Source organism: Lacerta agilis, chromosome 10 (assembly GCF_009819535.1).
Source record: "Lacerta agilis isolate rLacAgi1 chromosome 10, rLacAgi1.pri, whole genome shotgun sequence".
In the NCBI taxonomy this organism is placed as follows: Eukaryota; Metazoa; Chordata; class Lepidosauria; order Squamata; family Lacertidae; genus Lacerta; species Lacerta agilis.
Window position 1 is genome coordinate 50,178,336 of NC_046321.1, and position 14,836 is coordinate 50,193,171.

At 42.8% G+C, this 14,836-nt stretch overlaps 1 protein-coding gene across 1 annotated transcript in view; it reads right to left on the reverse strand.

The window, feature by feature from the left end:
• DOCK4 (dedicator of cytokinesis 4) overlaps positions 1-14,836 on the reverse strand; it is a 231,248-nt gene that overhangs the window by 113,174 nt on the left and 103,238 nt on the right. Inside the window, 2 exon segments of the mRNA XM_033162667.1 lie at positions 3,797-3,857; positions 6,471-6,552. Coding sequence (XP_033018558.1) covers positions 3,797-3,857; positions 6,471-6,552 — 143 coding nt within the window.

Genomic DNA, 14,836 nt, shown 5'->3' on the forward strand with positions numbered 1-14,836 from the left:
CCTGGCTAACCAGAATCTGAACTTATTACCTATTGTCGCATGTTCTCTCTGCCAGCCTAGCTGACTTTCTGAAGCCTACCTGGAACATGAGAATTAGGAAGATAATGATGATAAATGATAAAAAGAAGAAAGGGGGCAAACAAAAGATTACCAGAACTACAAATTAAGATTTAAGCAAAAACTATTCAATTGCTAAAGAGCATATGGAGACAAATACTGACTTTCAACCACATGTTCACAAAAGTTGCACTTCAATCTGGATTGCTACTGTTTTGACAAATTTTCAATAGTTTGTGTGATTGCTCTCTCTCCCGCTCTCTCATAAATCCACATGAGCTATATGTTTAATTTATGTGGTGACAAAAGGCACATTATTCCCAACAAACTACACCATTGCTTGCTTCTTCTGCCTGTCACTTCTTCTTTGTGTTATTTAAGCTGTGCTGCCTGCCCTTAAAAACCTGCACTGGGGCCTGACTGTGGTGAAATGAAAAACACACAGCAGTCTATTCTAGGCTTTGCAAGATCAGAAGCCATCAGTGGCTGAGCAGATGCAGCTTAAACAGAAAATGCAGTGAGGAGAATACTAAGTCTTTAGTTTAAGATTCATAGGCAGCATTTCTAAAATCTTAAATATGTGTGTTTGTTTAGATATATATCCAGCTTCAGCTTTTGATCAAATCATTCTCAAGTTGGCTAATAACAGATGGCATAAACAACCGAAAAGCCCTTAGCTCCTTGGATGGTGGATGATATTTGCCCTAGGTTAATTTGGATTCAAGCAGGTTATTTTGTACTACAAGTTTACTTCCTACTGATTTGTAAAAATGTTATATGGAAAAATATGAGAGAGACATTGCACTACCTTTGTAAATCAAGAAAATCTCTCATATATATATATATATATATATATATATATATATATATAGAGAGAGAGAGAGAGAGAGAGAGAGAGAGAGTTTACTTCCTGAAGCCCTCTCCTAGCAGAGCACCCATGATAATCTGTTTTTTTTTGGGGGGGGGATAGTAAGTGGTTCAATCATTGGCGTATACTGGTTCAATAGACTAAATATTTGATCCCTGTTGTTTGATGCATGTTGGAGCCCAATCACACTCCGGCATGAAGCATTCAAAATATCAGGATCCAGATGAGTTTCCACAGCAAGCTACCTATGGAGAATTGAGCTTGTGATCGGGAAAGTGGCTATCTAAATTTATCCTACTGGCAATTCAAAATATTGCCACTGTTGCCACTAGTGTTCCTCGGGTTGAAGCCATGACTCTTTTTTTCCATTTTCTCTACGTAATCATTCAACATTTATTTTTATCCTACCATTTTTTCAAAGGGTGGCATACATAGTCCTCTCCTTTATCCTCCCAACAACTCTATATTAGGTGTGTTAGGCTGAAAAAGAGAGAGAGACCCAAGGACACCCAGCAAGCTTTGTGGCTGAATGGGCATTTCAGCTCTCTAATGTTTCTACATACGTAGAAACACGTTCAGCAGTATAGGAAGGGGCATGCAAATGGAACAGTAGTGGCACAAATAACAGCAGCTAGTAACGCATTAGTGAATTGGGGTTCCTGCTGGAGTATTTGCACCTGTCTTACTGCATGACATTGCCCCAGATATAGTATGCTCAACAGCAGTCAAGAATAGATAAAGATACATTCAGCATTTCAAAATGGAAGGCATAAAATGCCAGATTGGTTAGAGGGGAGGAGGAGGAGGAGGAGGAGGAGGAGGAGGAGGAGGAGGAGGAGAAAGCAGCCACTGTGGATGATAGGTGAAGATTACTGGAGTTAACTCAATGAAATCCGTATGACAGCTTCTTTAAATAAGGAGATTAACCACTCTTCTCTTCTACACTACCTTAATATTGTATTTGGATTAAATCAGATTTGTCCAGAATAATGTTAACCATATGATAAACTGTTCTAGGAAGGAAATAAATGTTTTTATTCATGCACACACCCACATATGCAAGATAGACTGGTGTTACCAGAAAAAAGGCAACTCCAGGAACCAAGGAAGGCACAAGCAAGCTAACAATAGCTGGCATAGGAGGAGTTGAGAGATCCAGGCTCCCCATGTCTGTTAATAAGCCTGATTCTATTTCTCTCTCTCTCTCTCTCTCTCTCTCTCTCTCTCTCTCAAGTTCACCAGTGTCTGTTGGCAGCTATTTAAAAATCATCACATACTATGGCCCTGTGATTTTAAAATAAAATAATAATAATAACAAGGTCCAGGTATCAGGCAGCAAAAAATGTCACACTGATAAGTTCAGTCACAGAACTGCCAGGGCCAGTACACACAAAATTATTTCCTACATGTGTGTGAGACAAAATACAGTGGTACCTCTGGTTACGAACTTAATTCATTCCGGAGGTCCGTTCTTATCCTGAAACCGTTCTGAACCTGAGGTACCACTTTAGCTAATGGGGCCTCCTGCTGCCACTGCGCCACTAGCGCACGATTTCTTTTCTCATCCTGAGGTAAAGTTCTCAACCCGAGGTACTACTTCCGGGTTAGCGGAGTCTGTAACCTGAAGTGTTTGTAACCCGAGGTACCAATGTACAAATGTGCACATTTCCCAAACATAACAGTTGGCACATGGTGTAATGTGCCTTTTTCCTTAAGGAAAATTATATGTGAAGCGTAGGAAAATGATTTTGTGTGGGCAGAAGACCAAATAAGGCTGGCTGCTTGGTGGCAATTTTCCAAGCAATTTTATGAGACCCATTGTTAATTTTGATCAGTCAGTGTGTCTTTTCCCTCCTCCTACTTCCAAAACCTAGTCTAGATAAATAATTTATCTTGTGGATCCATCACTTCAGATAGCAAGCAGGATATTTTTTTTCTTTAGTGTTCTCATGAAAAAAGATCCCTTCACACAGAAAAATGGCATGTCAGAGAGAAGCGTAAATTAGAACCTTCCCCCCAGATATGTAGCTTTTTCCTGATGATTTTTTTGTTTGTTTGTTACATTTATTGTGCTTTTTTTGCTTTTAAAGAGCTTTTAAAACCAAAAACCACTATAGAAATATCTAAAATAAATATATCAATTTCTCTCTACTCTCAATTTTACCACAAAATGCTTATCAAGATCAGACCAAAAGTAGCTTGGAGATTGTTTCTGAGCTAGCTCGCACATAATGCTAACACTGGTTTTTCCAGCCCCAACAAACTGTGGTAAATCTTAACTAGAGTTAGTAGAAACTAACCAGCTTCAAGTTAGTTGAAACTTAAGCACAGGCTAAGGCTTGTATGCAGTGCTTTTTTCTTCAAAAAAAAAAAAATATGTTTAGGGGTACTCTCATTTTCCTACTCATATTGAAATACTGCCCCTCAATGAGGCCAAACTTAGATTCACAAAATGTTTAGGGGTATGCGTACCCCTGTGTACCCCCCAGAAAAAAGCATTATTTGTATGACATATTAAACTAAGGGTGATCTATAAAATGAAAGTGGAAGCTTCTTATCTCTTTACTGTTGCCTCACTGGAGGAGGAGAGGGGGGGAAGAGAGCAGTCATATGCAAGGCTCATTGCAGTTCATTCTTATAATGCTAAAGAACCATGGCCCTAAACCACAGTTGAGCATTATTACATGAGAAGAACCCTTTCTGAAAGTATTATTAATATTTCAATGTAAGGCATCCCAAGTGCTAAGTGGTGGCCCAGCAGCAGTGACAATAAGGATAACCATCATTGCGCAGTGAAAACACATGGCCTGAAATTATCACATTATCTAACATCTTCTTACGTAAAGGTTTTGGGGAAACAAGTGTACATACCAATCCGTATAATGTGCACAGTGATGTAGATGTCTTTCCTGAGCTCGCTGCTTCCCAAGTCCTGTAGAGAATCAGAACAGTCTACAATTATTAATTTTTGTTGTGTTATTACTGTATATTTTTTTCTAAGTTTACTTGTGTCTAGGAAATAAAGAAACAAGGAGGTGATAGCTTCAATATATTTGACTGACTCACATAAATGTTTGCTCAGAAATAAGTCCCATTGTGTCCACTGGAACTAGTGTGAGTTTTAGATTGAAACCTAAAGTCATCAATGGCATATACTGTACTTATATCAGAACATTGCTGCACTGTGGCTAGTACCATGCAGGATTCTGAAACTAGTGTGTGTCCTATCCATCAGATATGCATTATCATAGAACTGTAGAGTTGGTAGGGACCCCGAAGGTTATCTTGTCCAACCCACAGCAATGCAGGAATTTCAACTACCGTATTTTACGCTCCATAAGACGCACTTTTTCCCTCCTAAAATGGAAGGGAAATCGCTGTGCGTCTTATGGAGCGAAGGCTTCGCTCCCACTGCCTCCCCCCATCCCCCGTCGCGTTCGGCGGAAGGTGGGGGGAGGCAGCAGCGATGTTGCTGGATCATGCCAGCACCTCCGTTCACCGAAAGAAGCTTCTTTCGGCGAGCGGAGCTGCTAGCACGATCCAGCAACATCTCCGCCGCTTCCCCCGACCTCCCGCCGAACGCGACGGGGGATGGGGGGAGGCGGCGGGAAGCGAAGGGGATGTTGGTGGATCGTGCCAGCAGCTCCGTTCACGGAGCTGCTAGCACGATCCACCAACACCTCCGCCGCCTCCCCCCACGTCCCGCCGAACGCGACGGGGGATGGGGGGAGGCGGCGGGGAGCAAAGGGGATGTTGGTGGATCGTGCCAGGAGCTCCGTTCACGGAGCTGCTAGCACGATCCACCAACACCTCCGCCGCCTCCCCCCACGTCCCGCCGAACGCGACGGGGGATGGGGGGAGGCGGCAAGAAGCGAAGGGGATGTTGGTGGATCGTGCCAGCAGCTCCGTGAACGGAGCTGCTTGCACGAACCACCAACATCTCTGCTGCCTCCCCCCACGTCCCGCCGAACGCGACGGGGGATGTGGGGAGGCGGCGGGGAGCAAAGGGGATGTTGGTGGATCATGCCAGCAGCTCCGTGAACGGAGCTGCTTGCACGAACCACCAACATCTCTGCTGCCTCCCCCCATCCCCCGCCGTATTCCGCGGGAGGTGGGGGGAGGCAGCTGCGATGTCTGCTTTTGGGATCGGTGGGCGGCAGAGAGGTTGGTAGAGGATTTCCTCCACCACCCCACGCGCTGCCCGCCAATCCCAAAAGCAGGCTTTTGGGATCGGTGCAAGGCATGGGATGGTGGAGGAAACAGCGGGGATGCTGCTGCTTTCTCCACCACCCTGTGCCTTGACGCCAAAAGCAGGCTTATCCCCTGTTGCTTTAAAGGGACATGGGGAGGAGGGGAGAAATCTTCTCCCCTCGTCCCCATGTCCCTTTAAGGAAGCGGGGATGAGCCGCTGTGAAGGGAGAAGGGGCTTCCCGTCCAGCACTCCCCTCCGTGTTTTTTAGAGGAGGAAAACCAGGAAAATATTTTTTCCCTGGTTTTTCCCCTTTAAAAAACAAGTGCGTCTTGTGGTCCGGAGCGCCTTATGGACCGAAAAATACGGTAGATCACACATAGCAGATGGCTATCCAACCTCTGCTTGAAAAAGGAAAGAGAGTGCACCAGCTCTTGTGGGAACAGCTCTTGCCGTCAGAGAGTTCCTCCTGATGTTTAGCCAGAATCTCCTTTCTTGCAACTTGAATCCATTGGTTTGGGTCCTAGTCTCCAGAGCAGGAGAAAATAAGCTTGCTCCATTCTCCATATCACAGCCCTTTAGGTATTTGAAGATGGCTATCGTATCTCCTCTCTGTCTCCTCTTTTCCAGCCTAAACATGCCCAACTCCCTCAACTGTTCCTCATAAGGTTTGGCTTTCAGACCCTTGATCACCTTGGTTGTCCTCTTCTGCACACACTCCAACTTGTCAATACACTTCCTAAATTGGGACACTCAGAACTGGACACAGTATTCCAAGATGGCAATCGTATCGTGAAATATTGAAAGGGCTGTAACATGTGAAGTTCTACTGCCTCGAAGACAAGGAATGCCATTGGTGATGGGGTAAGTGAAAGTCAGTAAAGGACTGCCCAATAATTCTAGAATGAGTATATTCATATTGCAATGAATATAACCCAGTTCCCTAACCCTCTCTGTTAAATTGGACTGGCTCTCAAGTTCTGCAGAAATCAAATGAGGTTTACTTCTTAAAATGTGGTTTTAAGTCTACTTCCCAGAAAGGAAGCCCCATTGAACTTGTGTGGCCTTGGGTTGCAAGAGATTTCTTTGATTTGGCAAGTAAGATACAGAAAAGAAACACACATTCAAGTTATCAAGGTGGCTGTCATACTTATTTGGCACAGTTGCTGGTACCCAGTGGAAGGATGCTGGACAAAATGAATAAGTCTGCACAGTTATTCCCACTCTTTTGTGCTTTGTAGTGTGCTTTCTATTTCTACAACTGGACTACCAGCAAGGAGACAACCCCATTAACAAAGTCTTGATTTATTTATTTTTGCAATTACCAAATGCAGACAAAAATAAACACCCACTCACCACAAAAAGAGAACAATGTCTTTCTGGCTTTTCTGGACATTTTGGCAAACCATTCCGATTCAATTTTAAGAAAAATCTCTCGCTGTAAAAGAAAAGAAGCAATGTAATATAATGGGAAATATTAAAAACAATTTAGACAACTTGGGGAAGGAGAAATACATCTAACACATCTGAGTAAACATGTTTTTGTCACTGTTTCCACAGCACACATTTCCAATATTCATAGCTGATGCTGCAAAGAAGTTAAACCTTCTTGCTGTGTGGCAAAAGAGAGCTTATTTGAAGTGAAAATCTAGAATTCCATGGAAATGGTGCAATGGTTTCAAGAAATGTTGACTTTAAATAGAAGCCAGATGTGATCTTTAAAGACACTTTAAAGATCTTTAATTAAATTAGCAAATGGGAAACACATCAGAGCTAATGTTTCAGAATTTATGAGCGCATATAGGATATTAGGTCAATCAGAAGGGCCATAATCACAAAGTTTGTAAGAAAAACATTACTGTTAATCCAAAATTGTGTGTGTGTGTGTGTGTGTGTGTGAGAGAGAGAGAGAGAGAGAGAGAGAGAGAGAGAGAGAGAGAGAGAGAGAGAGAGGCATTAACGTCATTCTAGGCCCAAACACCCGTGATGTTCTGTGAATTTACATCTTACAAAATGAAGCTGTGGGTACTACAAATTAAAGAGCAGGGGACTGTCCGCCCCAAAATGGCTACCTGAGGAACATGTAAGGATGGAGATTCCCCCTCCTCACCATTCCATGTACTGGCACAAAATTTTACTTCAGCATGGGTTAGCATCCTTCTCTGTACCCAACGGCAGCAAGCTAGGTTAATGGTTGTAGGACAGGTTCTGTGGCCCACATAATTCCCAATCTCCCACAAAGGGGATGGATCAGGGAGCAGCCAGGGAGGCTGCAGCTGCTCACCCCCCAATATGCCAACCTGAGGCAATATATGTCAACCTGAGGCAACCTGAGGCAATTGCTTAACTGCCTCATGGCAGGGCCAAGCCCACACAAGAGTGGTGTGAGGAAGGAGATTTTTAATCACCCCCCATCATGTTTTCAGCTAAAAAAGCCCCCATCTGCCTCACATCCTGCATAGGAAAAGATATGAGGTTCCTTAGGTTTTCCTTGAAGGGTGAAAACAGTTGAGGCAGGGGGCACACACAGAAACACACCCACATACAATTTTTAAAGGGGGGGAAATGAGTGATGTCCCTTTTCTCTGCTTTAGCTTGAAGCTTGCCCCAGTATACTTTGTAAAACAAAATGAACAGAGACAAACCACACACAAGACTGCATCGCATTAGCGTGGCCCAGCAGTTGTTCATCACCTTTGCCATAAACAGCATCAATTTTAAGAAACCGACATCTAATTTTAGCCGCTACCACAGAAAACAAATGTCAGTAGGATCAAATAATTAAGACCGAGAAAAAGCAGGCTCCCCACACAAGGCTTTTCTTTTTCACTTGCTGTACCTTCCAATCATCTTAACATCAAATCCCATCATGTATAAGAGATCACTCCGTACATTCCTTTTTAACTATAGCTTTCTCAGCTGTTTCCTTCGCTTCTGCCAAGGCTGAGTGACTGCCACACATATGCTGTCTTCCATATGCAACGACGAAAATAGCAACCAGAACATCTATGCAAGCACAATAGAAGGACTAATAGTACAAGTATATTGTGTGTGTATATGTGTATGTGTGTAATGGAGTGTAATGGTGTGTGTGTGTGTGTGTGTGTGTGTGTGTGTGTGTGTATTCTCCAAGGCTGAACCAGTAGCAATTCAGGAAGATCACACTCTCACGGTCTGCGTTCTGCAGGTTTAATTTCACCAGCTCATATTCCAACTAGGAAATTCACAGGCATCAGGGGTACTTTGGCTGCTGCGGTTCACTTTAAAACAAGCTGAAAGGGATGCAGCTCAATTCTCCTATTGCCGAGGTGGCAAATGTCAGCGTCTGGCAGGAAATCAGGCCTCAAGCGGTTGGGTTTCTGAGTTTGTGGGGAGGTGACCATCAGTCTGAAGGGGCCAAGAGGTGAAAAACACTGTCCAGGACAAGCAAAGTCAACTTCTTTAAGCGGCAGCCAAATATCAGAAGCAGGAAGCTTAGTCCAGGGCATGCAGGCCAAATTCCTTTAGCAAGAATGTGGGAGGAATAGAAGAACAGGATCTTAGATTGGCAGGATCCTCTCACGGGTAAAATGTTGCTCAGCCTGAGGGCCAGGAGTCAGAACTGGTTCCAGGTTTGAGAGGTCAAACAGCACACGAGTCCTCAAAACTACGCTACAACAACAGCATTAAAGCGGTAGCTAGATTCACCTCCCTGGTGCTGCTCAGATCACTAGGCTGGGGTGAGGGAAGAATGAAAGGAGGGGCACCAAGGACATTGGCCACCTCTGCTGGAGTCCAGGCAGCTGCCCAAGGGAGCCTGGTAACCATCTCTGGTATAAAGAGACTGGTCCTTGGGGTGATCTCACTCTGTCAGGTGGCAGGGTTGGCACTGCAGCCAAGGTGGTACCATGGAAGAGCTCAGTCTCCAAAGCTTGAAAAAAATCCACAGTCACATGCTGGTGGCCCAGAAGGAAAGGCACTGAATCCTGATTGTTGGGGAACACAGTTTAGTTACTTCCCCCCCCCCATAAACGCTCCTCAGGAATTACAGCAATGCCGCTTCACACGGGAAACAACAACAATGTTGGTGTCTGGTGGGCTTCCCTCAGGAAAGCATTCCACAGAGGGCCTGTTCTGTCACTACTATCCTCTGGGCCTCCTTTGGAGGTGGCACATGGAAATGGGCCTGGTGTCAAAACCAGCACTTTGAAATGGGACTTGGAACAAATAAGATTATGTAAATGTTGCCTTTGAGGATCCATACATAACAAGCAAATTTTCCATCTAACTTGTGGCTCTGCAGGGTGAGATGCTGAAAAGATAGTGACCAGTAAACCCTGAGAGGCATGCTAGCATTAATCACACTCCTGGATTAAAAGCTGATGGCTAGAAGAACACCACTTTTTAGGATATTTGCCTGATGTGTTTTCCTTTTTATGTTCATCTGTCCAACTCTGTCACCAAAATCAAGAACAGTTATTGTGAATGCCTATGATGCGCTCTACTTCACAATGTGTTTCTATGAATTTACATGTGTGCATTGTAAAATTAATTGAATATTCTCAAATGTAAGCCCTACCCTGATCAGCCATAGTACTAAAAATATCTCAGCTCGCACATTTCTAGACTGTCACCAGTAACCCCACTCACCTGACAAAACCCAGGCCTCTGCAAGTTGAAGAAATTAAAAACATGCACTTAAATATATATTTAGCTGATTGTCTACCACCTACTTAGCAAGCTTGCTTTAAAGTGTGTTTAAAAGAAAAAAAACTTGTTGAAAACTGTAGTAAGTTGCATCTCCCGTCACAAACTTCTAGCTTATTATTTTCACCCGATCCATCTCTCTCTCTCTCTCTCTCTCTCTCTCTCTCTCTCTCTCTCTCTTTCTCCAAGTTGTCTTCCAAATCAATGTACAGGTGGAATGAGAAACTCAATTATTTGGGCAAATATCGGGGTGGGGGTGGGGGGGCTTAGAATGCTACATTAGTGTGCTCAAGTGCTAAACTGGGGTTTCACATCTTGTGGGAAAGGGAGAGTAACTATGAACACCTGCCATATTATTAGGTACTCCAATTCCACAAATGTGAGAAAGTTTAGAGACAGAGAATGTGATTTATCTGTTACTGAACTGCACCACTTCAGACTTTTGAATGCCCTGGCATGTTGGGGCAAAGGAAGAAACAACTCTGCATGACTTGCAAACAAAAACTAGCATACTAGGGAGTGAGAAGGATATACCAGAACATATATCCTTGCCATGCTGATTTTGGCATGTGAGCGGAAACATTTTATACAAGGGAAATTTCTGAACATTTCATTCCTCACTTGCAGTTCAGCAGCAGAAACTGCACATGGGATAGTCGATTATGTACAACAAACACATAACTTTTGAGGGGTGTAGCTCTGTGGTGGAACACACAGCGGTGGTCCAGTGGTCCATCTTGGGCACCTCCAGTTTAGGCTGGGAAGGACTCCATCTGAAATCCTGTCACAGGCATGTGGAGAAGAAGCCCTGGGACTTTGTGGCATTTTTGTGAAGGCTGGACAACAGGGTGAAAGCGAGCAAGAAAGCAAGCTAGATGGATAGCTCAGCTGCTGGACCACGAGACTTTAAATCTCAGGGTTGTGTGTTCAAGCCCCACTTTGGGCAAAAGATTCGTGCATTGCAGGGGGTTGGACTAAATGAACTCTGTGGTCCTTTCCAGCTCTACTATTTTATAATTCTATAATTCAAAAACTGTTTTCTTTACTAACCAGATGGGTGGGATAGGTATGGCATCCCTTACTGGCTTTGATTTCCTTTTAGTCAGTATTCATAGTTCATGGCCAAAACATGTCAAAGTTAAAGATAGGTTTTAGCAGCAAGACAGCACAGCATTCTTTCCCTCTTTCTCTCTCTCTCTCTCACTTCACAATCTGTCCTTTTATTCCTCAGCAACAGCAATAACGATGCATCTACTTGGCACCTCCTGTCTAAACAACATGTTTTGAATTTTTTACCATTCATTTTAAAGAGAAAATCAAAACCAACTGTTAAGCTTGTCCTTCCTAGGCCTAAGGAACCATCAATTTTAGCCAATTTCAGCAAACGTGAGAGCAGTGATGATGGGCTGAAATGGATGACAATACTGGAAAAAGACAAGTATTTTTGGGCAAGCTGCTCAGAACTGTTGCTGGATCACAGAAACAGTAGTTATGTAAGAAATTGGCATCTTGGGGGGGTGAGAACCTGATGGGGTTAAAGTAAACATCAAATGTGTGAAGATGCTAAAGATAATGACAACGGCATCTTAGCAACTGTGGAACCATAACACCATCAGAGAAAATAGTTTTTTTTTATGGATCATCTTTTACATTCCTCTCAAGGCGATTTACAAACATACAAAAAAGGCTAAAATTATTTTTTTAATGCTACTGAAACCAGACACCTAAAGATTTGAAAACAGTACCAATGCTGACACAGTAGGTTTGAAAACAGTACCAATGCTGGGTCTACCTGTAATACAGTTTCATTCAGCTGGGAAAGTCTGTCAAAACAAAAATATCTTCAATTATTTCAACAAAGTATGGATAGTCAGAGGTGCCATCTTCTTAAGAGGATGCACAAGGCCCATATGTGATGCCGTGCAATGTCATGCATGAGTTGTCATGCACATATTGAGGGGGCTCGGCCTCTAGGAATTGGTGCACCTGTGGATAGGGAGTGCCTTCTGTATCTCAACAGAGAATGTAAGTAATGAAAGGGTTGTAAAGGAGGAAAATGCTGGTTCTGTTCCCAATTGGAATAAAGGATGTTCATTCAGAGACTCCTTTCGTTGCTCTCTTCTGCTTTCTTGCACTCTCACCCAGCTGAGGACACAATATCTGTGGCCTACTGCTCTGGCTCGGCAACCATTTATTCCAAAATTTTAGGGTATATGTGTCTTGTTTTTGTCTGGTTTGAAAGGGCAGACTCCAGCTACAAAGGCTGCATCTCTTGCTCGGGGAAGGGGGACGTTTGGTGCTGACGTCAAGTTTTAGTTGTGGATATGCATTACTTTTGCTTCTATCTGAGTGACATGGTGTGTTTATTGTTAGACCTTATTATGAATTACCAGTGGATTGTTTAATTATATGGTATATTAATTAATATGAGATATTTTCATTGCTCTATTGTTCATGACTCATATTGCTACATTTTGTTATTGTTGTGAGCCGCCTTGAGCATGGTTTACTATGGAAAGGTGGGATACAAATAAATGAGCCAGGTGTGTTAGAAAACGTAAAAATTAGTATATGGTGCAAAACTTAGAAATTATGTTTGATAATTAGGTGGACTGCAGAGGCCAAATCTTTGGTTAGGATAGAAGCAAGCAATACTAAACTCTGACTGATTGTTGCTAATCTTGCACCATTCTTAATCCCCATTATTATCTAAGCACTTCATTGCTACAGTACATCCCTTCCCCTTACAATGCTTTTCTTTTTTTGCAAAGCTAATAATACTATGTATGAATATTGTTCTCTGAAAAGCACTGCCTATCAACAATGATTGATTTGTTTCAGTTACAACCTTGAGTCTTTTATCACTGGTTCTGCCTTGCTCCCTGACCCGCTGGGTTGCTAAAGTGCAAATGTGAAACACGATTACATCACCAAATTAACACCAATTACAAGACACAGAGGATGAAAAGAATGCTGAGGAGAGAGTTATGGCTGGATAACAGAACAGCTTAAGGGGGTTGTGATAAGCCGCAGAAGTAGAATCAGCTCCAGAAATAACATCAGTTAACAGACTTCCATGCCAACTTGCGGCTGCTGAAGGCAGCTCCATACATTACAACTGCCAAGGGAAACACCGGCATTTCATCAGTGGTTCCCGCACAGCAAATGTGTAACTACACAACCTTTAGAAGACATCTGAAGGCAGCCCTGTATCGGAAAGTTTTTATTATGCTTTTATATTTGTTGGAAGCCACCCATCATAGCTGGGGCAACCCAGTCAGATGGGTGGAATATAAATAATAAAATTATTAATGTTGTTGTTGTTGTTGATGATGATGATGATGATGACAATGACAACCCTAGCCAGTAGCAGAGGCAAGCATTCATGCACCCAGCACCTGTTCATGGTTCTAAGGTAGGAGAAGACAACAGAAGTGCACTTGATCATCTTTGTGGCCACAGCCTGATCAGAGATTCAGCCCCCCAGGTGGGCATGGAGAAAGAGTAAGCATGAATGCCTTTGTTAGCCTTGACCAGTTCTGAGCTGTGTGTTTTGGTGGGCGCGTGAGAGAGCAAATACGCTTCAGTTTATTCTTGACATCATGTTATGTTTCAAAGATGCAGCATGAAGACAAGGCTACCCGACAGGGGTGCCAACTTGAATAAAATATTGTGGGGACCCAGGTAAGCCCTGCCCCACATAATTGATCACATGATGCAGTGCACATGCACCATTTGAATGGGAATGCTTATCAACTTGGTTGGGGCTCAGCCCCCTCAAATATTTTATTGTGGTGTCCAAAGCCCCCACAGCCCCTAGCAGTTGGGTCCTATGCTACCCAAAGATGTTCTGACCTCTGAACAGAGCGCATGTGAATTTAGTAACACCTTTGCTTTGCTTCCAATACCTCTTTTTCCCCTTCTGCTGCTTCTTTTTTTTTCATTTAGGGCATTTAATTGACAGCCTCTTTGCCTGAAGACAGCCGAGGCACGATGCAACATTAAAAACCAACAGTACAATTCGGGGAGGCAATAAAATTACAGAAGCCTAATAAAGCCTAATGCAACAATATAATTTTAAGAATAGCATCAGCAATACAGAAAATCTATACAGCAACAAAATGCAACAGGAAACGTTTCCACTAGCCAGCACTTCAACAAGTGTGTGTGCATAGTGGAGAGAGGAAATACACAATCCAGTGCAGTAAGGTTCTCATATCAACCCTTTCCTGATCAAATTTCTCACTTGCAAATATAGTTGCTACAAGCAAGCATGATTTCTTTTCCTCTAAACCACCCACAGCCAGGCTAAGCAAACATAATTCAGAGTAAAAAATACTAAAATACTGCAAAGCATTATTTATAGCTCTCTGTTCACTAGTGCTGCAGTGCTAAGACCTTCATTTCTATTTTGAATGCAGTAAGATCGTAGGAGAAGAACTGAAAAATGCAGCAGAGAAACAAAATCCTAAATCGTGTAAAAATGACTACTTGTCCCTCTTTCTATTTCTATTTTTTAAAGCAGGCCAAAAATAAAGTTTTAGTTACATGTAACTGAAATAATAGGAAATTTCACGTACAACCGAATTGCTTATACAGGCTAACCTTATGGTTAAGCAGGTAAGTTTCTAAACCTATTTTGTTTGAAAGAAATCATAGTACAATCCTATGCAAGTCTGCTCAGACATAAAGCCTGTTGAGTTTACAGTACATTGATCCAAGGTAAGGAAGAACAGGACTGCAACCTCAAGAGGTCTTTGTTAACAAATGTGGCACTCACAATACTGACCCTGAAAAAAACTTCAAAAGCAAAGCAAAGCAAATTGGATTTTCCCTATAACTGCCCAAAACCCATTCCTTTCCCAATCAGATATTTGCAGGAAGAACAAATTATTTCCTTTGCAATAATGTCATCCGATTTCACTTTAGGCTCCTAAACACATGATAGGTGAAATATGGTATACACAGTCCAACTCAGCCAACTCAGAATAAGAAAGGTAGTGGTTGGGCAGGAAAGGGAGAAACTCTGAAGAAAT